This window comes from Stenella coeruleoalba (assembly GCF_951394435.1).
Source record: "Stenella coeruleoalba genome assembly, chromosome: 16".
Taxonomy (NCBI): domain Eukaryota; kingdom Metazoa; phylum Chordata; class Mammalia; order Artiodactyla; family Delphinidae; genus Stenella; species Stenella coeruleoalba.
Genome location: NC_137162.1, coordinates 74,183,390 through 74,209,641, shown reverse-complemented (window position 1 = coordinate 74,209,641; position 26,252 = coordinate 74,183,390). Strand labels below are relative to the sequence as shown.

At 39.7% G+C, this 26,252-nt stretch overlaps 1 protein-coding gene across 5 annotated transcripts in view; it reads left to right on the top strand.

Moving 5' to 3' along the window:
• The first annotated feature begins 2,017 nt into the window (after positions 1-2,017).
• Positions 2,018-26,252, top strand: part of BMS1 (BMS1 ribosome biogenesis factor) — a 46,200-nt gene continuing 21,965 nt past the window's right edge. The window contains exons 1-14 of one of the 5 annotated variants that reach the window (XM_079899529.1): positions 2,139-2,164; positions 2,500-2,638; positions 4,058-4,267; positions 4,997-5,187; positions 6,190-6,269; positions 9,753-9,941; positions 10,578-10,720; positions 11,461-11,582; positions 11,895-12,088; positions 13,149-13,288; positions 15,306-16,066; positions 16,282-16,383; positions 17,290-17,447; positions 22,535-22,616. In XM_079899529.1, coding sequence (XP_079755655.1) covers positions 4,092-4,267; positions 4,997-5,187; positions 6,190-6,269; positions 9,753-9,941; positions 10,578-10,720; positions 11,461-11,582; positions 11,895-12,088; positions 13,149-13,288; positions 15,306-16,066; positions 16,282-16,383; positions 17,290-17,447; positions 22,535-22,616 — 2,338 coding nt within the window. In that variant the 5' untranslated portion in view covers positions 2,139-2,164; positions 2,500-2,638; positions 4,058-4,091. Of the gene's footprint in view, positions 2,098-2,121; positions 2,171-2,499; positions 2,739-4,057; positions 4,268-4,996; positions 5,188-6,189; positions 6,270-9,752; positions 9,942-10,577; positions 10,721-11,460; positions 11,583-11,894; positions 12,089-13,148; positions 13,289-15,305; positions 16,067-16,281; positions 16,384-17,289; positions 17,448-22,534; positions 22,617-26,252 lie in introns of those variants that run through there. The other 4 variants (XM_079899531.1, XM_079899528.1, XM_079899532.1 and 1 more) reach the window with 4 other exon arrangements.

Below are 26,252 nucleotides of genomic sequence, written 5' to 3'. Positions count from 1 at the left end.
TGAGCCCTGTGGGCTGTCACATTAATAGGTCAGGCAGGAGTGGGAGAACCAGCAAAGGCCACCGTGGAGGAGCAGCCAGGGTGGTAGGTGGTATTCTGGGAGCAAAGTGAATCAAAGAATAGGAGGAGAGGAACCAGAAAACATATTGACAGTTCTTTTGTGAAATTTTGCCTCAAAGGGGAGCAGGGGAAAGGTGCAGTAACAGAGGAAATGGGGTCAAGTGGAGTTCGTTTGTTTTGAAGATGAGAGAAATAACTATGTGCTGTGTGATGGGAATAGTCCAATAAAGACTGATGATGCTGGGGAGAGAATAGACGGGCTGGAGTGACGCTCTGGAGTAGTAAGGGATGATGGGATCCAGCACTCAAGTACAAAATTCCTTTAGGTGGACACAGGGGTAGTTCATCTACAGTAACAGGCAGGCAGCAGAGAGGGACACAGCTGCATGTGGTGGAAGTCTTTGGTGGCGGGAGTCTCCACTTCCATTTTCTCAGTGAAGTAGAAAGCAAGGAAGGGGGAGGTGGTGAGAAGGATTGAAGAGGGAAGAGGAGGTGTGAAATACACATTTAGACGAATGGCATAGACCAGGCAAAGTTAGAATTATTAAAGTGAGGGTAGTCAGCATGGTTCTGGGTTTTCCTCCAGCCATGCACTGCTGTAGTATGGAGTAGATGGGCAACTGGCTTTATCCAGGGCTCTCAATTTACCAAGCAGGTATGATGAGGCGACAGGGAGGTGAGGGAGTTGAGGATGCAAGACACTGCTGATAATGATTGACCATGGAGTTTAAGCTAGGTTACTAGGGAGGGAGAAGTCATAAGGGAATAAGGTAGTACGATGTGGGTTGGAGGTGTGGGTAGGGTTACGAAGTCTTGATTTCAGGGCATTAGAGGGAGTAACCTGTAAAGAAAGCAGGTGGTGGTTATAGTGGGATGCTTCCAGGGTTCCATTCCTTGAACGGGACAAAGTCTAGGGTGTGTGATCACAGGGAGAGTGAGAGTCTGAGGTAAGAAAGAGGATAGGAGTGGGATTCATGGAGCCAAGAGGTTGTTAGAAGGATTACGTACCTGTACACTGAAATCTCCAAGAAGTGAGGGGAACAGTGTTGCAGGGTGGCACAAAATTATAAGCTCTTCACAGATGAGAGAAGTGTGTGCCCTATACAGTAGCCTCCCAAGCACAGCACAGAATGTGTAGTGTAGGCAGAGTGAATACCTGTGGGATGCTGAGGGAGAGAACAGGTCCGCTGTGGAAAGGCATGAAGCATAGATGAGCCTAGTTTTGTGAGGTACAAGAACTGAGCCTCGGGTGCTTTGGTGGGATCATATTGAAAAGAAAGCCTCCAAGACAAGAGGGAGATTCAAACTCTGAAAATGTACCTAGCTTTGTAGGCACTAGGGCATTCCAGCTCACCCGAGAGGTGGGAATGGGCAGAGCCCTGGGAAGGCAAAGCTGTGCTTCAAGAAAACGGCAAGACGGGCATCCCCCAGGGAAAGCTCTTTTTCCTGCAACAGAGAAAGGCCAAAGCATTTCGTGCTGGGTCAGAGTCTGTCCCTGCCCTAAGAGGCTGTTGGTCCCAGCAAAAGAGGGTCCTAGCACTAAAGACGTCCGAGAAATCTCCAGCCCTGTCATCTCTAAGGATGAGCAAGCGGACCAACCATTGAGACTCCCAGCCGAGTGCTATTCCATTGGGCCAGTCGGAGGACGCAGTGCCTGGGGCTTCAGGAGTGGGCCGGCGCAGTGACTCCGGGATGACCAGGATAAATGTGTTATTTCTGGCTTTTGTCCCGAACCAGGGAGGGGGTACCATGCCGCACCGTCACCACGGCCTCCGGGTGAACTCGGTCGTGCGCTGCACCCGGGGCTCGGAGACTCAGGGTATCACCAGTGCAGTGCGGACGCTGGGCTGCGAAGCGGCGCCTCGCGGCGCGGCAGCGGAGGCGGGGCGGGGCTCCAGGTGGAGAGCACCGCGCAGAGTTTGCCTGCGTCCGCCCTCAGCCAATCACGAGCCGTCCTTCGGTCTTCCCCTGAAAGTCGTCCCTCCGCAGTTCTCTTTCTTTGTCCTCCTTGTTTCCCGCCGGCGTGTAGAGTCCTCGGGTACGTTGCATTTCCGTTTCCGGCGCTGTCTGTGCGGGCCTGAGGAGGAGCAGCAGTTGCGTTCCCGGTAACGGTCGCGTGCTGGGTTAGGCGGCGGCGGTGGGGTCTTCGGGGCTGGGACTCCGGGAGGGTCGCGAGTCGCGCGCGTGGTAAGGTCCTCGCTCGGTTCTCCCGGACAGTCTGCCCCCGGGCAGCGCCTCGTGGCCCGGGCAGACATACTTGGTACCTGCCGGAGAAGTGCTGAATGAATTCACGCAGAGAGCCGGGACCGGGAGGGGAGGTGACAGGGAGAGGTGAGAGGTCGTTTCCTACCGGGGTAATCCTAGCAGGTGACTTAAACCGGAGCCAGATCTGTGGACTCCAAATTGTGCTTTTCCCACCCCTATACCCCGAAAAAAGGAGGAAGGCATCAGTACAAGTCGGAACCCAAATATAGTGGAGAAGAAAAATAGTGTCTCTGGAATTCTACAGCTGTTTAGTGAAAGCATTCCTAGAACCCAGCTCTCCTGACTCCCGGCTAGGATTTTTTGACATTATGCTGGTATATGTGGACTTTCTGTTTCCTCTGGTGTGTGTCCGTGGGAAACCTCTGGCTGACCTCCAGCGGTTGTGCAGACTTCTGATGCGGCTCTTATAGCATGGTACAGAAGACATGGGTTTATATTTCTTCCGCTAGTTCAGATCGCAGCTGTAGCCGTCTCCATGCACAATGCCTAGTGCATTATAGGCCGATGCAAATATATATCGAACTGAAATGAATTCAGTACCTTAATTGAATGATTATTGAATGACCCCCCCCACCCCACCCCTTCTTTTTTTCAAGCAAGCGCAGCAGATTGTATGCGACCCAATTTTCTAAAGAACTCTCTAATCCAGTGGTTTCCCACTTATGGGCCATAAATTCCTGGGCCTCTCAGAAATCATTGTAAGGGTTTCTACAAATCCATGTGGTGTCCAGGCATCATCCAGAGTCAGTCAGATCTCACACACGGAGATACTGCTGTTTTTTAAAGGCATATAGATGAGTATTAGAACTTGAAAATTTTACATATTCAACAGTTGTAAAAGTAATACTGCTATTATGTTGGAGGGTTGTTAAAATGATTTAGTTTTTCAGAATAAAATATCTTAAAAATAGTGTAAGTTTGGAGGCCACTTCATTAGTCCAGTTGATATTTAGGGCTGAGTTAGTATGGTAACCACTAGTCACATATGACTATTTAAATTTAGAGTTGAATTAATTAAAATTAAATAAAATTTAAAATTCAGTTTCTCAGTTTCACTAGGTACATTTTAAGTTCTCAGTAGCTACATGTGGCTGGTGGCTACTGTGCTGAAAAATATAGAATATTTTCATCATTGCAGAAATGGACAGTGCTAATGTAGACATTTAAGACAAATAAAAAGTAACTTAAGCAGAGGTAACTAATTTATAGCATAATAGAGATAAGTGAAATTGGTGATAATTATTTTATTTTATTTGTCTTTGGCTGCGTTGGGTCTTCGTCGCTGCCCCCGGGCTTTCTTTAGTCGCAGTGAGCGAGGGCTGCTCTTCGTTGCGGTGCACGGGCTTCTCGTTGCGGTGGCTTCTCTTGTTGCGGACCACGGGCTCTAGGCATGCCGGCTTCAGTAGTTGCGGCACGAGGGCTCAGTAGTTGTGGCTCGCGAGCTCTAGAGCTCAGGTTCAGTAGTTGTGGCGCATGGGCTTAGCTGCTCTGCGGCGCGTGGGATCTTCCCAGATCAGGGCTCGAACCTGTGTCCCCTGCATTGGCAGGCGGATTCTTAACCACTGCGCCACCAGGGAAGTGCCAAAAGTCGGGATAATATTAAGCAGTTTCCACACCTGTTGGGTAAACAAATATATATCTCTTCGTAAAGAAGTAAATGAAATTTACTGTTTTTCTCTGGGTGTTTTCTGGATTGTAAAATGCTTCCCCTGCCCCCACCCAACTCACCGTAGGTTAGAGTTAGTTGTGGATTGGTAAAAAGCTACCATGGAGACTAAGGACCAGAAGAAACATAGAAAGAAAAACAGTGGGCCCAAAGCTGAAAAGAAGAAGAAACGTCGTCTGCAGGATCTCCAAATTGGAGATGAGGAAGATGCCCGGAAGCGAAACCCCAAAGCATTTGCAGTCCAGTCTGCTGTGCGGATGGCGAGGTCCTTTCACAGGTATGTTTAGCTGGAGTCTAGTGGTTCTTCCAATTATTCTTTTTAACTAGTAGGAGCCTCTCCAGAGGTTTGGATTCACGAGTCTGTTCCAACTCTGAAGGACATGGAGGTGCAAGTCATATTTCTTTTACTGAAATGTGAGAAGTCTTTGCTGTGGATGTCACCTTGCCTCCAGCATCTGCACACTGATTGGGTTCTTTTGTCCAAGAGAAAAAGAGTTTTTCTTTATAGAATTTGTTTTGTTTGTAAACTTTAAACAATCTCTATGGTAACAGGTGTGCTTGTGTTATTTTCTGGATATGTTTCATATAATTGGAGTATGTAGTATTAAACAGCTTTATTTAATGGGTCCTTATTATATGTACTTTAAAGGCAGTGTACTTTAAACATTATTGAATTAACTTCTCCTAGTAGGAGAGCCAAATTTAACCCAATAGCCTCTCCTTTTATTTATTATGGTACACTGCCTCCATGTTTGCCTCTTGTTTTCTTTTTAAACTATTAAAGTCAACTAATAAGGCAATCAGATTTAAGGTGTATATAGTTTTCAGCTCTGCTATTGTGTTGTATATATTTACTGAAGTGGTTATTTGGATTGGCGCCAGAAGTTAACAAGCTAATTGTATTCACATATTGTCTGTTCTGCTCTCTTTAAAGTTTGTGCTTCTAGGGATGATACCTTTTATATTTTGAAAGTGAATTTACTTTTTTTTTTTTTTAAACAAATAGGACTCAGGATTTGAAGACAAAAAAGCATCACATTCCAGTGGTTGATCGAACTCCACTAGAGCCCCCACCAATAGTGGTAGTGGTGATGGGGCCTCCAAAAGTTGGAAAGAGCACTTTGATCCAGTGCCTCATTCGGAACTTTACCAGGCAGAAGCTGACAGAGATCAGAGGCCCTGTGACAATCGTGTCAGGTAGGAGGTGCTGTCACAGACTGACATGGCAGGTGTTGTCATCTGTGGGACATGCATGTCTTTGTTTAACATTTTCTTCACTGGTAAATGGTAAAGTAATATTGTCACTCCATGTTACTGCTCTTGTACTTTTATTAAGGTGGCTGTAGCTTCAGAAAAGGATAGATTCCCAGAGATAATAATGGTGTAGATGTATACCTATTGTAACTGTTGTATGGATTTGCCAGCTGTGCTCCTCTGAAAGGCTTGGCAGGCCTGGGCAGGCTGGCTTGGTTATGGTGAGCACCTTCATTTAACAGATAATGAGTACCTGCTATGTACCAGGTGCACCTGTTTGCCCTCCTGAAGCCACGTTCTTGTGGAAGTGAGGGAGTTTTTCCTTTCTTTTTCCTGTGAGAACTTGTCTGCTCTGGGAAATGGTGATGTTTCTAAAGTCTGAGGGAGGATGAAACAAGTTCCCAGATGGCAGTGGTAGAATCTGAAATCTCTTCTCATAGTAATAATATAGTTGGATTGAGGCTTTTCTTTTTCTTTAAGGCATTCCCATCATTTTGACTGATTTGTTTTTAGCTTAATTTGAAATAATGATTGCTCCATGAACATTCTGTTGCATTAGGTTTGAGGGTTTTTTCGCTGTAGTGAGAACAGGGGAAGCTTTGATAGAGATAGAAGCTTTGGCCCACTGCTGAACAGTAGGATCACAGCCATCATGAAGCCTACTTGTCTGCCCATTCCAGTTGGAATTTTACCTATTTGAGCACTTGATTCCTATGGGTAGGCTTTTGATATTATTTTAAAATTAGAGAACCTAACAAGAAAACTAATTTACTTTATTTGATATTTACTTTATTTGATCAGTTTTCTCCTATAAAAATGAACTTCTGGCATACTCTTGTGAATGTACAAGGTGCTTTACTAGATGCAATTAAAAATAATAATCAGAGTTAACAGATTTTTTTCCAAGGCTTTTTAAAAGTAAAATTTTCATCTTTTCACTTATAGGTAAAAAGCGCAGACTCACCATTATTGAATGTGGATGTGACATTAACATGATGATTGATCTGGCTAAAGTAGCGGATTTGGTAAGTCATTGGGGGCAGCATGGGTTTCTGATGGGGATTTACAGCAATGTGATAAGTTATTTATCCCATGTTGAAGGGAAGAAAGATTTAAGATTATTAAAAAAATGATGAGTATCATCAGGGATACAAAAGATGTGTTTGAATTGATGATGGCAATAATTGTTATAGTAAAAATAGAATGTGCATAATGAAATGTATTCTGAAATCTAAAAGTAGACCGTAGGTCAGAGAAAACCTTTAATGAATGTAGCTAATAAAAGCTCATTAAGATATGCATACATACATACAAGTTTATAATAGTACCATTTCTTGGACCCTTACTAGGCACTGTGCTAACAGCTTTCTACAAATTTAGCTCATCTAATCCCCCAGTATGCCTTAGAGGTAAGTAGGTGTTATCTCTAGTTTACGTATGATGAAGTCGAGGCTCCCAGAATTTAAGCAATTTTTCTGAGGATGAGAATTCTGCTCTTGATGGTGCCAGAAACTCTGTTCTTAATGATTATGATAAAATATGGATCTTTTTACCATATTGGGTAAAAAATCTCATGGATTACCCTTGAGAAGTTTTCAGAGTTTATAATAGAAAATCTGTACTGCACTCAGCATCTGGAAATTGTACAGCCTTGATTGCATTTACAGAAATGTTAATGTCTGTTAATTACCTTCAAAACTAGCAAAAATAGGGCTTCCCTGGTGGCGCAGTGGTTGAGAGTCCGCCTGCCGATGCGGGGGACACGGGTTCGTGACCCGGTCCGGGAAGATCCCACATGCCGCGGAGCGGCTGGGCCCGTGGGCCATGGCCGCTGAGCCTGCGCGTCCGGAGCCTGTGCTCCACAACGGGAGAGGCCACAGCAGTGAGAGGCCCGCGTACCGCAAAAAAAAAAAAAAAAAAAAAAAAAAACTAGCAAAAATAAGCCAAAAAGGAAAAAAAAAATTAAACCATATTGATTAGGAAGTGCGGGGTAACGGATACCTCGTTGGTTTTTTTTTTTATTTAACACCTCTGAAGAGCTGTTTGGGACAATGAGCTACAGATTTTACCCTTTGACTCAGGAAGTCTCCTAAAACTAAAATAAAAAGTAATTTAATATAGATGTTACAGTTGTACCATCTTAATATCAGAAAATAAGTACCATTCAAATTTTGAATATGTAATGCTGCCATTAATAAAAATAAGTGTGTTATTGCCAACACAAAATAGTATAAACTTATTAAATCTTGTGTACTTGAAATGATTGAAATAGTTCAGCATGTCATTAGTTTCTTTTTTATGTAACATATATTGTATACTAATCTTAAAAGCATACACATATTAAGAAAGATGCCTTTCATATACATCTTTTTAAGATTTAAAAAGGAACACATGCATTTGGTAAGATACTCAAACTGTGCTACAGGGTATGCACGATGCATGATTTTGCTTTCCTTGCTCTGACCCCTAGTCTCTCAGTCCCCCTCAGCAGTATTTTCCAGATACGTGTATAAATACACATATAACCCTTTTAAAGCACACACTGTTTATCATACACAGTGTTCTGTGCTTTGCTTTCTTTCACTTAGTATGTCTTGGAGGTGTAAAATAAGCACTAAGTTCAACCTCATTATTTTTAAGTATTCTGTTGTATGTACCATTATTTACTTAGCCTAGCTTAAATTTTTTTTGTTTTTGTTTTCGTTTTATTTATATTTGGCTGCAATGGGTTTTTGTTGCTGTGTGCGGGCTTTCTCTAGTTGCGGCGAGCGGGGCTACTCTTGGTTGCGGTGTGCGGGCCTCTCATTGCGGTGGCTTCTCCTGTTGCGGAGCATGGGCTCCAGGTGCGTGGGCTCTAGGCGCTTGGGCTCTAGAGCACACGCCCAGTAGTTGTGGCGCACGGGCCCAGTTGCTCCACGGCATGTGGGGTTTTCCCGGACCAGGGCTCGAACCCATGTCCCCTGTGTTGGCAGGCAGTTTCTTAACCACTGCACCACCAGGGAAGCCCAGCCTAGCTTAATGTTGATTGCTCTGTTCTGGGTTATAAAGCTTCCGAAGTCACAGCGAAGGCACACAGTACCTGGATTCGCGCTTGTGTGTCTGTGCGCGTACACATGTATGAACATTGGAGGAATAATAGAGGCTTTACTTATCTGTAGTCGACAAAGATTGTCAGCTCAGGGACTGTTTGCCACCCACCTGTTCTTCTGACTCTACAACCGATTGCTTGCAACTTGTCACGCCATGGTATCAAATGGGGTGTAGGAATACTCCACAGCCAGCCCACACAGCTATGCTTCCTCACAATGCTCAGTGGTCCACCTTCATGTATTTTGTGGTTTAGGATTATGAATGTTCTCTAGTTTAATCAAAGATTAAGTTTTTCTGTTCTTTTTTTCCAATTATTTTTAGTTAGCTACAGAAAGATGAGGACAGAGATGTCTTAAGTCGCTAGGAATCAACTATGAAATTGTTTTGCATGTTTGAAGAGTATAAGTTTTAAAAATTGATCTTATGTACTTATATTTTCTTACAGATTACCATCCATGACTATCCTTTGACTCAGTTCTGAACTGGTAGACTTTTTTAGTTTCTGAGCAATTGCATGTTACCAATTAACTTCTAAGGTAGAGCTTTCTTACTACATACTTCCCAGTGGAAAACTTTTTTTCCCCTGAGGAGATTGAAACAAAGATGTTTGGCTTTCTTCGTGTTTTTGATGTTTTTCATTGATTACCACTTCCTCCCATTCTTTTGGATATCAGAGATCTGTTATTTGGTTTCCTTGTTAGAGATCTGTTATTTGGCTTAAGAACACCTTACAAAAAACTTTATTTCTTGGGCTTCCCTGGTGGTGTAGTGGTTGGGAGTCCGCCTGCCGATGCGGGGGACGTGGGTTCGTGCCCCGGTCCGGGAAGATCCCACATGCCACGGAGTGGCTGGGCCCGTGAGCCATGGCCGCTGAGCCTGCACGTCCGGAGCCTGTGCTCTGCAACGGGAGAGGCCACAACAGTGAGAGGCCCGTGTACCACAAAAAACAAACAAACAAACAAATTTTATTTCTTGAAGTGAGGACTTTTCAGGTAAGGGCCAAATTAGATCCGGCCCTTTCTGAGTTATTTCTCATATATGCACATTCTTGAAACATGGTTGAGACTGTGTCAAAGTTGCCTTTTAGAGCAAGTCAAAGGATAGTGTTTTCTCTATCATGGTGATTCCCTAAATAATCATTTAATTTAGTCTAGAGCAGAAGTTGGTGAACTTTTTCTATAAAGGGCCAGATAGTAGATATTTTAGGCTTTGTAGGTCCCAGTTTCTATTACAATCACTGAACTGCGGTTGTAGCACAAATGTAGGTGTAGACAATATGTAAATAAGTCAACCTGGCTGCGTTCCAATAGAACTTTAGTTATAAAACAAGTGATGGGCCAGATTTGGCTCATGAGCCATAGTTTGGTGATGGTCTATTTTGGGTAGCCTCCTTGAGAAATTGTGTCTTCTGTTTTTAGGTTCTGATGCTTATAGATGCCAGCTTTGGGTTTGAAATGGAAACGTTCGAGTTCCTAAACATCTGTCAAGTACATGGCTTTCCTAAAATTATGGGCGTTCTCACTCACCTAGATTCCTTTAAGTATAATAAGCAACTGAAGAAGACAAAGAAGCGACTAAAACACAGGTTCTGGACAGAAGTCTACCCGGTAGGAAGCGAATTAGTTATTGAATACTAACACTCTAATCCTTTAAAAATAGAATGAGTGGGAGAGATTAACAAACATCTTTACAGGATCACCTCCTTAGTTTCCTTATTATATCTGTTCATAGTCCCTAGAATATTTCCTTGAGATAGTCTTTATTCCGGACCTCTTGATGTGTCTCATTTGTCTCTGCATCCCCCAGGACCAGGCAGTGTCTGGCTCTAAGTATTTTGGATTTGTGATTTAATAGAATTTGTCCAAAGTTTTTCCTTGTTACAGGACCAGGAACTATAGCGCACACATACTGCCACTCCTTCCTCTCCCCCATACTACTGTGTTGTGTCCCATCGGTCATAAAATATTTTCTGTGCCCAGGAGCCTCACTGTTCCTTATGTATCCATACTCCAGATAGATGCCACTGCTTGACTTGAAACTAAATATATTTGCAGTTCTGTTCATACAAAGCCCTAAAAAGATGAGTCCTGAAAGAAGCCAGAGAAGCTCTGGAAGCATTGGCATAGTGGGTCACTAGAAGTCTCCCTTTCTTAGGATTGCTTCTTATTTAAAGGCCTTTATTTTGGTGCAGTGTTGACAAGAATTTCATTGAAATTTAATTTTTTGTTTTTCTTAATATTTAGGGTGCCAAGCTATTTTACCTTTCTGGAATGGTACACGGAGAATATCAAAACCAAGAAATTCACAATCTGGGCCGTTTTATTACAGTTATGAAGTTTAGGCCTCTTACATGGCAGACTTCTCACCCTTATATCCTGGCAGACAGGTAAAAAGTGAATGCAAACTTTTTCTTCCTGACCCATATGTTTCAAAGCTAAAAAGTTTGGAAAAGAACAATAATAGAGCTTATTTTGTCTTATTATTGAATAGTGGTGAGAGAACTGTACTTGACGGAAAATATCTGCTTTTTTTGTATCATTACTTAAAGATGCTGTGGCTTCAGGAGTAAAGTATGAAATGTTTAGAAAAATGTGAGGATTCTGAAGCATTTAAGGCTACAGGATGTGGACCCCATCCTGCTTTTTTATCCTTAATTTTCAGTGATGCTGCCTTTGGACCGTGGTGCTCCAGTCACTCAGATGTGCCCTGTGCTTTCCTTCCTTTATGCTTTTTTCATATATTTTGTCAGCCTGGAAAACCCTTTCTCCACCTGCCAAAATCCAAGCCACACTAAAAAATCCAGGTCAAAGCTTAATCTTCTTCCATAAATGGTTTTTCTGGATATGTTCTCTACTTTTCCTCAACTCCAGGGCCATGTTGTTTCCCATTTTTGGTGTCTTGCTTGTGGAATGTGTATCCTGTAGAGCCTGAGAGAGATGCAGTCATGTGTTTTTCCCTTTGCCCCTGGTAGATGGTGAACTCTGCTCCCTTATTTCTGTATTTTCTATACTTTTCTAAACAATATGTGTAGTGGATTACTGAATGTGATGAATCACTGAAATGTGAAGAGAGGTACAAGAACTATGACATTTATTTCTGCCATATAATTGGGTTTTATTTTTCTAGGATGGAAGATTTGACAAACCCAGAAGATATTCGAACAAATATCAAGTGTGACCGAAAGGTATCTCTTTATGGTTATCTAAGAGGAGGACACTTGAAAAATAAAAGCCAAATTCACATACCAGGTATCCTTTTGTTGTAAAATATACTATATTTGTAAAACTCTTGGGATGACTTCATTTCTCAGGAAAACTGAAAAATGGCCAAACAAGATAGAGCCATCTTCCTGGAGGTTTTAAGGGTTAACTCAGCTCTGCATTGGCCACCCAAGGTGTTGAGTTGACCAAATTTCCTCTGCTCTGATGGTGTTTAGCTAAAGAGATACAGTGCTAGTGTCAAACCGTGCCCTTGTTGTGGTTGAAGCCTTCCGACTGTGGGCCATTTCTGCCACCAGTCACTTGTCAGCTGAAGCTATCTTCCTGTGTCTGTCTTTCCAGGTGTAGGAGATTTTGCTGTGAGTGACGTCAGTTTCCTCCCAGACCCCTGTGCCCTTCCTGAACAGCAAAAGAAGCGCTGTTTAAATGAGAAGGAGAAGTTGGTGTATGCACCTTTCTCTGGAGTTGGTGGTGTGCTGTATGACAAAGATGCGGTCTATGTCGACCTTGGGGGCAGCCATGGCTTCCAGGAATCGGTGAGAGGGAAGTCACGGGAAGTTATATAGTCACCTTTTATTTACTGAAGCTTTTTATCTTTAGTCACATTTATGATAAAGGCCACAGTGCATATTGTAAATGTTCAAAATACTTAAATTGCACCAAGCAGAAAGTAGAAGTCACATCCTCCATACTTTCCTGCTGCCGAGACACACAGGGGATCCCATGTCCCCAATGTGAGCTTTGGAAGCAGTTTGGTGCCTGTACTTCCCATTTCTCATCATATAAAATCAATATGTTTTCTAGCTCTCTTTGGTCATTCTCTTTTTTTTTTCTGTTTTTCTCTAAACATATACATATTTATTTAGATTATATATCTAAATTATTATATATTATTTGCAGATACCATATATATGGTATTTGTGTGTGTGTTAGAAATAGTATTTGTTATATGGGATCCAACTGTAAATGCTTTTGCAACATTTTGAGGGCACCTAAGAATATGTGAATCTGTTTTTCCCCTGTTAGTATTCATAGAACTGCTTCAGTTTTTTCATAGCTGTGTAGTATTTCATCGTATAGATAAACTTTGTTTACTGAACCAATCCTTGGAGGGCTATGGGGCTCAGTCCCAGTTTCCCCTGGTTTGAGCAAGTACTATAGTGAGTGCCTTCGCACATGCAGCTTTGCCCACTGGGAGGGGTCTTTTTATGCAGTAAATTCCTTGAAGTGCAATTTTTGTATCAAAGGTAACAGATTTTTAAAAAATGTAGACTCCAGATTTTTATTTCTTTGACTGTTCTGAAATGGGATTTTTCTGTAAATGCTTTCTGTAGCATTGGCAACACAGTATTTAGGTTATCAGACTGTATACTCCATGCACTTTGGAAAAGTTTAATGAGGACAGAGATCAATTTTAGGCCTTGTAAGAATTCTTCTTTTTCTTCGTCTTCTTTTTTTTTTTTTTTTTTTGAGGCAGTAAGAAAGGTTCTCAGGAACTGTGTTTAAGGTAATTTTGAGAAACTGATTGAAACCAGTGTATTTTTCTTCAGAATCCTTGTGCATTCCTCACTTTCCCTTTCTTGGTAACCTTGACAGGAGGAGGTGAGGCCCACCCAAGAACTGGTCCAGAGTCTCATTTCCACCCATTCCACTATTGATGCCAAGATGGCTTCAAGTAGAGTGACACTGTTTTCTGATTCCAAACCACTGGTGTCAGAGGATATAGATAATCAAGGGTAAGTGTGCTGTTTTTGTGTTCTTAAAAAAAAAATTATATTACATAAGGTTATATCATACATCATTCTGCCATCATAAAACGTTTTGGTGGGATTCATTCCAGGTTGTTTGGTTTTGCTTTTTGCTTTGTACATGCTTGTATTTCTGAGGGCTCTTTACTTATGTGACATTACATGGAAGTATTTTCTTGAAATCATATGAAGGATTCAGTTTTTTAACAAACTCAGAATATTCCTTAAATTTCACAAAACCTTTTCCATAGGTTGCTTTTGTTTCTTAGGAGTCCTGAGGCCACTTGGCTTTATTTTAACGGCCAAAATAACAAGCAGAGTCAGGGAACTTTTTCAGGTTGCTGTCCAGAAGCCACATACCTTGTCTCTAAAACTTTTACTTAGATTGTGTTGTAATATCGCCTGTGGCTTAATTTCCACTAATATAGGGCTTATGTGAATTATTACCAGTCTGGGTTGGGAATTTGTATATTTATACATAGTGGGTATTTTGGTTTTATTGTAGTGGTTTATGACTGCCAATAAAAATTAGTCTGAAAATGATTGAGATCATCTAATGTATCATTTATTATAAGTATATATAAAAGCAGGAAAAATTTTTTGGAAAAAATCATCTGCTGCCCTCTAACTAGCAGATGGTATAGCATGGTAATTAAGTGCAGTGGGCCTACTAGTTTGAGGAAATCAATTAATTTCCTAATATCTCACAGGAGTTGTGATGATTAAACACAATAGTGCACATAAGCTACTTATCATGGTGCCTGACAGATAAGAAGTATCACTAAAATATCCCTGTTATTATGATCATTATTATTAGCTCTTTTCATTTTTGAGCATTCCTGTAATTATCCTTGTGTACATGGATACTCTAACATAGTTACAGTTATAATACAGGTAAAATTTTTATATCTATATTGTGAACATTTCCTTTTTCTATATAGTTTCTTATATATAGTCATCATTTTGTTATTATTGATGTGTTCAAACTTATCCATTCTCTTTTAGTACAATTTTTAGTATTTTTCTAATTGTTTTTTTTTACAGTTTTATATAATACTGTTACATTAAATAGCTTGATAGTTTTTTATTTCATCCTATATTTTTGGCATCTTGATGATTCTTTATCAAGCATTGCATTGGTGATTTCAAAATGGGAATATTCTTAGTCAGTTATTCCTTCTCCATTCGTTAGCTGGCATTCTTTTTTTTTTTTTTTTTTGCGGTACGCAGGCCTCTCACTGTTGTGGCCTCTCCCGTTGCGGAGCACAGGCTCCGGATGCGCAGGCTCAGCGGCCATGGCTCACGGGCCCAGCCGCTCCACGGCATGTGGGATCCTTCCGAACCGGGACACGAACCCGTGTCCCCTGCATCGGCAGGCGGACTCTCAACCACTGCGCCACCAGGGAAGTCCTGGCATTCTTTAACAAAGAGCTTTCACCCCTTTATGTTAGTATCACTGTTTATGAATGGAGTTTTAAAAAAATATTTGTTATTATCCCATTGCTATCACTAGTCTTTGTGATGCTTATATTGTCCCTTCTGTCTGTCTTCTGTGTCCTTTTGGTGTGTCCCCGTTAGTGCTTGAGCACTTTTTGCTTTCTGACAGCAGGATGTTCCAGGCTTATTTTGTACTTTCCCTGCCTTGGACCTTCAGTCAGCCATTTCTCTAAGGATCATCTGTTTCAAGCTTGGAACTAATGGGTCTTCTAAAAGATCTATTAAGCACTCACTTCCCTTTTGAGCAGTTTCTTTCTAAAATTAGACGTTTTTTAATAAAGGTTATCTCTTTATTTTCTCTATAAGTTCTTTTGTAGAGTGGTGTTAAGGAAATATGCATGAGTTTGCTTATTAACTATTCCAGTATTTATCACATCATTCCTTTATATGCTATGTCATTTAAAACCATTCCTTGACATTATTTTCTATTTCTTTGCATATTTATTGACTTGCAGATTAGCTGGTTATTATACAAATGGAATTATTTTGCATTTTCTCTTTAATATAGGCTGTGGATGCCAAAAGAGGAAAAGCAGGTGGATTTAAAAACTGGTCGAGTACGTCGGAAAGCCATTTTTGGAGATGAAGAAGATGATTCTGGAGATAGTGATGATGAAGATGATAAAGAAATGTCTGAAGGTGACAGGTTGGAAAATAGCTCTAGTGATGATGAAACAGAAGAGGGGGAAGATGCTGAAATGACTGGTAAACAGTATATGTCTGGTAAAGGTATCAAACGGCAAAAACTTGAGATGGAAGAAGACGTTGAGGTGGATTTGCCAGCGTTTGCTGACAGTGATGATGACCTTGAGAGAAGCTCAGTAGAAGAAGCAACAGAGGAAGCTGATGAAAGCATTGAAGAAGAGGATTCCGCTGCAGAGGAAGAGAGGAATATTTTAGAATCAAAAGCTGTTAGAGAAGGTGGTAAGCCAGGACTGTTACAAACTAATGATCTGAGTGATAGTTTGAATCTGGAGAAGTCTTTGACAATGAAAAAAGCAATCCTCACCACTTCAGATTCAGGTCATTGCACAGCTGAAGAGGCATTTGCATCTGAAGATGAAGCTGAAGAAAACTCTCTCAGTACAGAGGAGGAGGACTCAGAAAATGAAGAGGTTATTAGGAAAAAGTTTCCAAAGCCTTCTCAAGTGGTCAGTAGTCAGAAACTGGGGTCAGAGAACTTAACTGATGAGACCAGTGATATAGAAGACTTACTCAGAGAGGAAGAAGATTATAAGGAAGAAAATGACTATTCCACAGAAACTTCAGGTATGCTTAAATTTAATTTAACTGCTGTTACAAACTTGGCACTGAAAATGTTCTACAAATAGAATGTCTACCATTTGGGGTCTGCTGTTTTGGAGACTTCGTTAACTGTTCAAGTATTACACCTCATTAAAGGATTTCAGGATGAATGAGTGATGAGCTTGAAGCAGAGAGGACAGACAAACAGAATTAACTGATGTCTGTGTTGGTCCTTTCAGGTGCCCTCAAGTGGAAGGAAGACCTTTCCAGGAAGGCAGCTGAGGCCTTTCTGAGGCAGCAACAAACAACTCCAAACCTTCGAAAGCTGATTTATGGGACAGGTAAAGGAGCTCTGGTTCAGATCTAAAAACATTTTAGTTTCTTAGACTATTTTCTGAAAAGGAGATGAAGAAATTGGTTAGAGGATTTGGGTGGTACTTTTGATATCCATAAGATATTCCTGGGCGTCCTAGTTTATATTTGGCAGATGTTTTTAATCATCAGCTCATGAGGACTGTAAATCAGTCATACGAAGTAGATTTATGGGTTTGCCATAAAACTTTTGATAAGAATAGTCTTCATTATGTCATTTTGTACTCCCTGTAGAAAATCCTTCATGAATTTTTTTGTAGAATTTAGTACCAGAAAAATAATTCTGCCTGAAAAGGTGTTTTTTCCTCTCTGAGAATGAGTGCTCTGTATTACTCATTCTGTTTTTTCCTTTTGCCTTTCTCCTCTGATTTTATATTTTATTAAATTTGTCTATATGTTCTTTTTGGAAAGAGCTTGACTCAGTAATGCAGAAAATAATGTGGTGAACCTGATATTGTGGTCCCTATTTACTGTATGGTTAGAACAAGGCCAAGGAGTATATGTGAGGTAGGAGCATGGAATCGGGGGTTGGTATTTACTGACTTCCATTCAGGTTTTGTCCAAGTACTCTTAGTGATTAGAGACTCAGCACTCTTCAAGAGAAACTCTTTATGATAATTGAAAGCTCTGTCTTTAAATGTCCCCTCCCTGCCCCATCCCCCAGTATTCTCCCTCCTCAATGGACACTTTGCTGCTGCCTTGCAGGAGGGCAGATGTCCTCCAGAGCTGCTCAGCAGTAGTTCCACGGCCTTTCTGTGTCTGTGGCTGATGCGCTCAGGGGCACACACCATACCTACTGCAAACAGAGACCCTCAGTCCCTAGTCCTCTAGTGGGTGGATTTATTCTCACTTTTCTATGATGGTGGTCTCTTTAGTGACAGAGGATAATGAAGAAGAAGATGGTGATACCAAGGAAGAGCTCGGAGGGTTGTTTCGTGTCAGCCAGTCTGCCAGCGAGTGTAAGCACAAGGCTGACTCTTTGGACTGCTCCAGATTTCATGTGGAGGTGCCCCATGATTGGGATTTGGAGGAGGTGAGGCTGAATATAAATAGTGTGTTTGACTTATGAGAAAATTAGGGAATATTTTTAAAAGATTATGTGATTTCAGTATTGCCTACCTGTTATTTGCTTCTTATTTTTTGTGTTTTTTTTAACATCTTCATTGGAGTATAATTGCTTTACAATGGTGTGTTAGTTTTCAACTCTTAGTGTGAATAGTATTGTTAATCTTTATTTTGAAGCATTGCACGTAGGTTTTCATACATTTGAGGTACTTTGTGTTTTATAACTAGGAGATACATAGTATCCCTGAGTTAACATTTATAATTTCTATTTGTAAGCAAACAGGAATCCATGACACTGGTAAATTTTCTTCCCCCACTCATCACCCTCTAGTCACACTAGAGAATTCATTCAGTTCTTAAACTTGCCAGGTTTAATCCCATCTTAGACCTCTTGTCTTCTGTTTTCTTTTCTGAAATGTTCTTCTGATCTTCCCAAGGCTGACTTCTTTTGATCATTCGGTTTAGCTGAAATGTCACTCCTCAGGGAGGCCCAATGACTATCATATTATGTATTTTAATTCACTGGGTGGCACTTGTGCACTTTACGAGATTTTTATGTAAGCATTTTTTGGGTAAAATTTAATACAGATTATAGAAACCACATAAAAGTAATTGTTTAACTTAATGGATTACTAGGTGAGTACCTCTGTAACCACCATGTGTCCATCCTAGTCATAGGCTTATCCTCCCTGCAGAAGGAATCACGACTCTTAGGGTAATCATTTCCTTCTTTTCTTTATAATTTCATCCTTCAAGTATGTATCAGTGAACACCAAAGTTTAGTTTTACCAGGTTATTTTTGTTTATTTTTCTCTATGCCTTTTAAATCTCTCAATCTACAATATTCCCCTCCACCCATCTCTTTTTTCCTTACCTTTTCACTTGTTTAAGAAACCAAGTATTTGATGTGTAGAGTTTCTCATATTCTGGATTTCCTGGGCGCATTGCATCCCTATGTGCGGTCTGTCAGACTTCACTCTTCTCTGTATGTCCTATAAATTGGTACAGAGCAATACCAATAGAATTGTCTATGGTGATGGGTAAAGAATTGTCTTATGTGGCTACTTGTGGCTGTTGAGCACTTTAAATGCGGCTAGTGAGACAGAAGAACTAAAATTTTAATTTTATTTAAGTTTTGTTTAATTTTAATTAGAATTTAAATAACCACATGTTGTAGCTACCCTCTGGACAATGCATCTAGAAGTTTGATTAGATTTAGGTTTGAGGTTTTCGTTTTTTGTTCTCAGATTTTTTGGCAAGACTGCTTCCTAGGTGGTGGTGATTTTTCATTAGGAGGCACATAAAGTCATCTTGTGATGTTAGCTATTGATGCTCAATGCCTAGATCCATTAATTTGTTAAGGATGTAAAATGGTGATATTTTGTTCAAATTCCTCTTGTTAGCTGGAATACTTCTATAAAGAGAAACTTCTCATCTACTATTTGGTTACCCAGTTCCACATAAGCAGTATAAATGCTTGATTATTTTTATCAGTTTTCCGAACAATTCTCCAAAGGTGACTCTTTTTTTTTTTTAAGTTTTTTTTTTAACTTATGACTTTAAATATAGTTGACGTGTTTCCTTTCACTGCACTTGTTATCCTTGCTGATGATCATATTTATCGCATCTGTGACCAGTGAGAGTCTCTTCAAATTGGCTCCTGAGTGCTTTTGACATGATCCTAGTAGTCCTTAGATTGCTTCATTGCTGTCTGATATGATAAGGTGTTCCAGTATCATCTTGTACATTTCTGATGCCAGACTTGGAAACAGCCATAAGAAGTCCTGATTTTTCTTAGTACAAAATGGTATTTCAACATCACAGTCTAGGTCTATGTATACTCATTGCTATGGGTTGGTCATTGTTTCTAGGCCTTTTCAGTGACCAGAGCTAGGAAAATTCATACATACATTTTCAATTCAGATTCAGGACTACAGGCTTCTTACTTAATCTTTTATCTCCTGTTTATATCTCTTGTTTTTCCACTGTAGAATTAGTTCCTGTTTGAACTTGAAGATGATTAAATTAGAAAATTGTGTAATTATTTGCTTTATCCCATTTATACATAGAAGTGTCAGAATAACATTACACATGTTTCTATTAATATGACTACTAAAAACAGTTAAAGTTTTTTCCTTTATTTAAAAAAAATACATTTATTTTTTTGGCTGTGTGGGGTGTTAGTTTTGGCACACGGGATCTTCGTTGCCGTGTGCGGTATCTTTTAGTTGCAGCATGCGGGATTTAGTTCCCTGACCAGGGATCAAACCCGGGCCCCCTGCATTGGGAGCACGGCGTCATAACTGCTGGACCACCAGGGAAGTCCCCTGAAGTTTTTTTCTTATACGTTCTCCCTTTTGTTTTTTCAAAAGTGGCTACACCATTTTGCATTCCCACCAGCAGTATATATAGCTTTTGAGTCCTCCACATTGGAATAACATCACTAACACTTGTTATTACCTGTTGTTGTTTTTCTTGTTTTTTATTGTTATAACCATTCTAGGAGGTGTGATGTAATATCTCATTGCAGTTTTGATTTGCCTTTTCCTGGTGGCTAATGATGTTAGACATCTTTTCATGTGCTTGTTTTCCATTTGTATATATTATTTGAAGAAATATCTATTCATACTATTTTCCCATTTAAAAAATTGGGTTGTCTGTCTTTTTATCATTGAGTATGTATTCAGGATCCAAGTCCCTTATCAGGTATATGATTTGCAAATATTTTCTCCTATTCTGTAGGTTATCTTTTCTGTGCCCTTTGAAGCACGAAGTTTTAAATTTTGATGAAGTCCAATTTCTCTGTATTTTTGTTGTTGTTGGTATCATATCTAAGAAACCATTGCCAAATCCAAAATCATGAAGATTTACTTCTATGGTTTGTGTAAGGGTTTTATAATTTAGCTCTTACGTTTAGGTCTTGGATACACTTTGAGTTAATTTTTGTATTTGGTGTGAGATGAGTCCAACTTCATTCTTTTGTATGTGGATATCTAGTTGTCCTAGCACCTGTTGAAAAGTCTGTTCTTTCCCCTATTGCCTTGTCTTGGCACCCGGGGTGAAAATCACTTGACCGTAGATACATGGGTTTATTTATGGACTCTTAATTATATTCCATTGATCTATACATCTGTCCTTATGCTAGTACCATACTATTTTGATTACTATTGTTTTGTAATAAGTTTTGAAATCACGAAGTGTGAATCCTCCAACTTTGTTCTTTTTCAAGATTGTTTTGTCTTTTCTGGATCCCTTGGGTTTTCTATATTTTAGAATCAAAGAATTCTTTGCAGAATCTTCTGCAAAGAAACCAACTGGGATTCTGATAGAGATTGCACTGACTTGGGTAGTATTGAGACCTTAACAATACCAAATCTTCTAATCTGTTAACATGGGATGCCTTTCCATTTATTTAGATCTTTCAAGAATGTTTTGTAGTTATCAGAGTATAAGCTTTGCACGTCTTTTGTTGGATTTATTCCTAGTATTCTTTTTGATGTGATTGTAAAAGGAACTGTTTTTTGAATTTCATTTTTGGATATTCATTCCTAGTGTATAGAAATAAAGTTTACTGTTGTATATATATATATATATGTATGTGTGTATATATATATATATTTTTTTTTTTTTTTTTTTTTTTTTTTTTTTTTGCGGTACGCGGGCCTCTCACTGTTGTGGCCTCTCCCGTTGCGGAGCACAGGCTCCGGACGTGCAGGCTTAGCAGCCATGGCTCCCGGGCCCAGCCGCTCCGCGGCACGCGGGATCCTCCCGGACCAGGGCACAAACCCGTGTCCCCTGCATCAGCAGGCGGACTCTCAACCACTGCGCCACCAGGGAAGCCCTACTGTTGTATATTGATCTAGTATCTTGCAATCTTGCTGAAGTCATTTATTCTGATAGTTTTTCAGTAGATTCCTTAGGGTTTTCTATATACAAGATCATACCACCTGTGAATAGAGATAGTTTTTCTTTCTAAACTGGATGCCTTTTATTTTAATTTCTTGCCTAATGGCCCGGACTAGAACGCCTAGTACAATGTTGAATACAAGTGATGAGAGGAGACATCCTTGTCTTACTCCTGATCTTAAGGGGAAAGCTCTCAGTCTTTCACCATTAAGTGTGATGTTAACTGTGGGGTTTTTTATGGATGCCTCTTATCAGATTTAAGAAGTTCCCTTCTAAGTTTGTTGAGGATTTTTATATTGGAGGGTCTATTTTTTAAAATTTATTTGGTCCCTGGTTCCCCTAAGTCAATTGTTAAGCTTCATGAAAGCAAGGATCTTTTGGAACAGTTTGCCATTCAGTGCCTGCAAAGCTTCTTGGCTCAGAGTAGATGTTCAGTAAATACTGAGTGATTATAGGCATGAAAGAATGAATAAATGAGCAGATTTGCTTTTGCATCCATTGTAATCGTGCTAGCTTCAAGGCTACTTTTTGAGAGTGAGGTTGTATCTGAAAAATGTGAATCATGATCAAAATGTGATTGAAAGCCGGGACCCATGTGAAGATTTCTTTATATGTGCTTTTGAGCCCTTGGCAGTGACTGACATGTGCTGTCCTAAGTCAGGTTCCCCAGGAAGCAGTCTGAAATAGAGAGTTGTGTACAAGTTTTAGCCTGTGTTTGAGAGGTGCATCCAGCATCCACTACATATGTGTACTGGATGATCTGGCAGATCTGGGACTGGGAGCCTCGTCAATACTCTTTGTACTGTTGGGCTCATACAAGACATTTTGTCTTTGGCAGAGGAATTACGTTTTCAAACAGCCATGATAAGTCTGGATTAACGAATTAGTAAATATCTGTTTGTTTACTTATGAAGTCACTGGGCTGACGTTATTTTCCCTATCCACTGGTTAATGCTATAATATTTATGTTTTTATATCTGTTGTTATGCTATATACATCAAAGTTATTTCATAGGTCCACTTGGAATGAAAATATCCATAGAACTGTCTTGAAAAGTATTTAAAGGCAAATTGTCACCTACTGTTTCTCAAAGCAGTTATTTATTGAATTGACTGGAGCCTGTCAACTAAGCTGACTTTTCTGTATAAGGTTATGAACAGTATCAGAGATTGCTTCGTGACTGGGAAGTGGGAAGAGGATAAAGATGCAGCCAAGATCTTAGCAGAAGATGGTAAGTAAACGGCTATATTCTTCAGAGAAGACTGCCTTCTCTCTATATTATTTTCTTCCATATCTTTAATAGTCAACTTGAAAATATTAGTCACTTGTGAAATGGCCTGGGGAACTCTGACAAGAGTTCTGACAGGAGTAACATTCTAGTTCCTCCTTTCATGATGGTCTTATTTTCTCCCTCTGGTTAGTTGACTTATTAGATATGGACATTGAAGAAGAGTGGGAAGCTCTCCATAAATTTTATCATGCATTGTCAAAAATAGTCATTCTTGTTTATGTGCTGTGGTTAGATTCACGTTAAGATTCAGGTTAAGCATTTTTGGCAGGCATGCATAAGTATGTAGAGGCTTCCTAAGAAACATTTTCAGTTTCTTCTATGATCATTGGTCAAATTTGGTTTTCTTGTAGTGGTGGTTGTGGTTTTTGTGTTTATATTTTGACATTTTCATGAGATTTTTTTTTTTTTTTGCGGTACACGGGCCTTTCACTGCTGTGGCCTCTCCCGTTGCGGAGCACAGGCTCCGGACGCGCAGGCTCAGCGGCCATGGCTCACGGGCCCAGCCGCTCTGTGGCATGTGGGATCTTCCCGGACCAGGGCACGAACCCGTGTCCCCTGCATCGGCAGGCGGACTCTCAACCACTGCGCCACCAGGGAAGCCCATGAGATATTCTTCATAATATTTTCTGACAAGACTTTCAGTGAAATTTTGAATTTATAACAGAATAAAGCGCTCATCTGTTATTTGCACTTTCTCATTTCTAACATTGTTCCTTTTTTGTGTGTGTTTTAGTTAGATTTGCACATTCTCTATTTTGTTAGATCCATAACTTTTGGATTTATTTTTCTTTTTACTATTTTTCTCATGATTAAAAAATTAACAAGGTTTGTTTTTTTTCTTTTTCTTGTATTTGTTAGTTGTGGGATTAGAAAAGGAATTTTTTGGTTTTGTTTTCAAGGAAAGCACTTTTAAAAATTAAGGTATAGCTTAATGTTCAACCTAATATATTTTGACAATTACATACATTTATATCCATCACCCAAAACGAGAATAAGAACATTTCTGTCACACCCTAAATGTTTGTCTGTGTCCTTTGCAGTCAGCACCCACCCCCTACCCCAGGCAGCCACTTTTGGATTTCTATCACCATAGATTTGTTTTGCCTGATCTTGGACTTCATACAGATGTAGTCAGACAGTATGTATTTTTTAGTGTTTGGGTTCTTTCCCTCAACACAATGTTTTACTTTTTGATAAATCAACCTTGTTGAGATATGTTTTACATACAGTTAAGTATACCTGTTTTAAGAATATTCTTATTTGGCTAGTTTAGACAATTGTATATGTTCATGTACTACCATTACAATCAAGAAATAAAGTATTTCCATCACCACAGAAAGAACCCTCATGCCCCTTTGCAGTCAGTCCCTACTCCCACCATCACAGCAGTCCCAAGGCAACCAATGATCTGCTTTCTCTCACTGTAAATTAGTTTTGCCTTTTCTAGAATTACATAATAAAAATACTCTCTTTTGTCTGTAGATTCTTTTACTTAGCATACTGTTTTTGAGGTTCATTCATATTATAATTTGTTTCTTCTTATTGCTGAATAAGTATTCTGTTGCATGGGTATGCCAATCGTTTATCCATTTTTCTCTTGATGGCCATTTAGGTTGTTTCCAGTAGTTGACTATTACAATTAAGCCTGCTCTGAACATTCACGTATAGGTCTTTTTTTGTGGAAATTGGTTTTCATTTCTCCTTGGTAATACCTAGGAGTAGAATGGCAGAGCTATGGGGTGGGTAGATGGACAACCAACTTGATAAGAAACTAACAGAGTTTGACTCCATTTTTAATGTTAGACTGATGACAGCTCTTAAGCCTCACCTGTTCTGTCCCCCTTTCTGTCCTGCATCTGGGCAAGCTGATAAAAAAGCCAAGTTGCTCCTCTTTTGGCATCAGGAGGGAGTTCAAACCATATACACTCCAGCTGTCACCAAAGCCCCACCACCTCCTAACTACCAATAGCTCAAGCTGTTCTCCTTTTCTGCCCGCTCTCCCAAGCTGTATTTGAACTAGCTTGGGAGGTCTGCCCAACTCTCCCCAAAAAGTCTCATTATGTGAATTATAAATCTTTCCATATCCTCTTGTTTCATGTGTGTGTCATCTGTCTCAATATGCAAACCATATTTTGGGTGGGAGGTTCATCCTGTCTCTGTGGGTTGATTACAAAGTAAACTGCCCCACAGTTCTTCAAAGAGAACTCCAGCAGTGGATGACAATTTCAGTTCACATCCTAGTGGGTGTGAAATAGTATCTCGTGGTTTTAATTTGTAATTCCCTGATGACTAAGGACGTTGCGTATCTTTTCATGTGCATATCGGCCAATTTAATATCTTCCTTTGTGAGGTATCCATTTAAGTCTTTTGCTTATTTTTTTAAAGTTTATAATAGTTTACATTTAGAGAAAAATTGTGAATATAGTACAGAGTTCCCACATACCTCACACCCAGTTTGCCCGATTATTATCATCTTACATATGGATGGTACATTTGTCACAATTAATGAACAGAGCACTAACAAAATCTTGGGTCTCTGCCAGTTTGAGCACCTTTCTGTGTGTTAGGGGGCCATTTGTATTTCCTTCCATGACTGTCTTTGAATATGCTTTGCCCATTTTCTATTGGGTTATTGTTGATATTTTTTCATACTTATAAGAATTTTTTATATATTAGAGAAATAAGTCTTTTGTGATATGAGGTACCACATTTAACCCCCTTATTTTAACATTTGTATTTTACCTTTATAATTCTTTCATGTGGAATTTTTTTTTTTTTTAATGAAGTTAGATTTATCAGTTTTGCCTTAAATGACTTTTGGGATTTGTCTTATACTTAAAAAGGTCTTTTGTAAAAAAAAAAAAAAAAAAAATCTAAAAAAGGAGAAGAAAAATCTTCCATTGTTTTTTCTAGTGCTTCCTGATTTCCTTTTTTTTTTTTTAGCATTTAAATCACCGACTCATCTGCTATTTATTTTCCCAGGTGGCCACCAGGTTCTTTCCAATACTATTTGTTCTTTTCCCAACTGATTAAAATGCTCTTTTTGTCGTATTCTTAATTGATAGATATAGAAAAAAGTTTTTGGACTTTTCTAGTTTATGTCATTGATTTCTGTTGGTTTATTCATCATTGCTATGTTTAAAACCCTTATATAGCTTTATAGTATGCTATTAAGACACCAACTATTAAAACTGGTATGACTGGTTCCTATCTCTCCCTGTCTCTGCTAGGTTTTTTAGAATTCTTCCGACTATTCTCTTACTTATTTTTCCACAGAAACTTAAGAATCATCTTTTCCGTTTCCAAAAGAAAGTGTGGTGGATTTGTGTCTTTTATAGTAGCTGTATTGAGGTTTAATGGATATACAGTAAACTGCACATATTTAAAGTGTACAGTTTGATAAGCTTTGACATGAGTATACAATCACCACAATCAAGATAATGAACATACTTTTCATCCCAAAAGTTTCCTCATGCCACTTGTTATCCCTCCCTTCTGTCCTTTCCCTATTACCAGGTAACCACTCTTCTGCTTTCTGTCACTTTACAAGAGTTTGTATCCTCTGTAATTTGATAT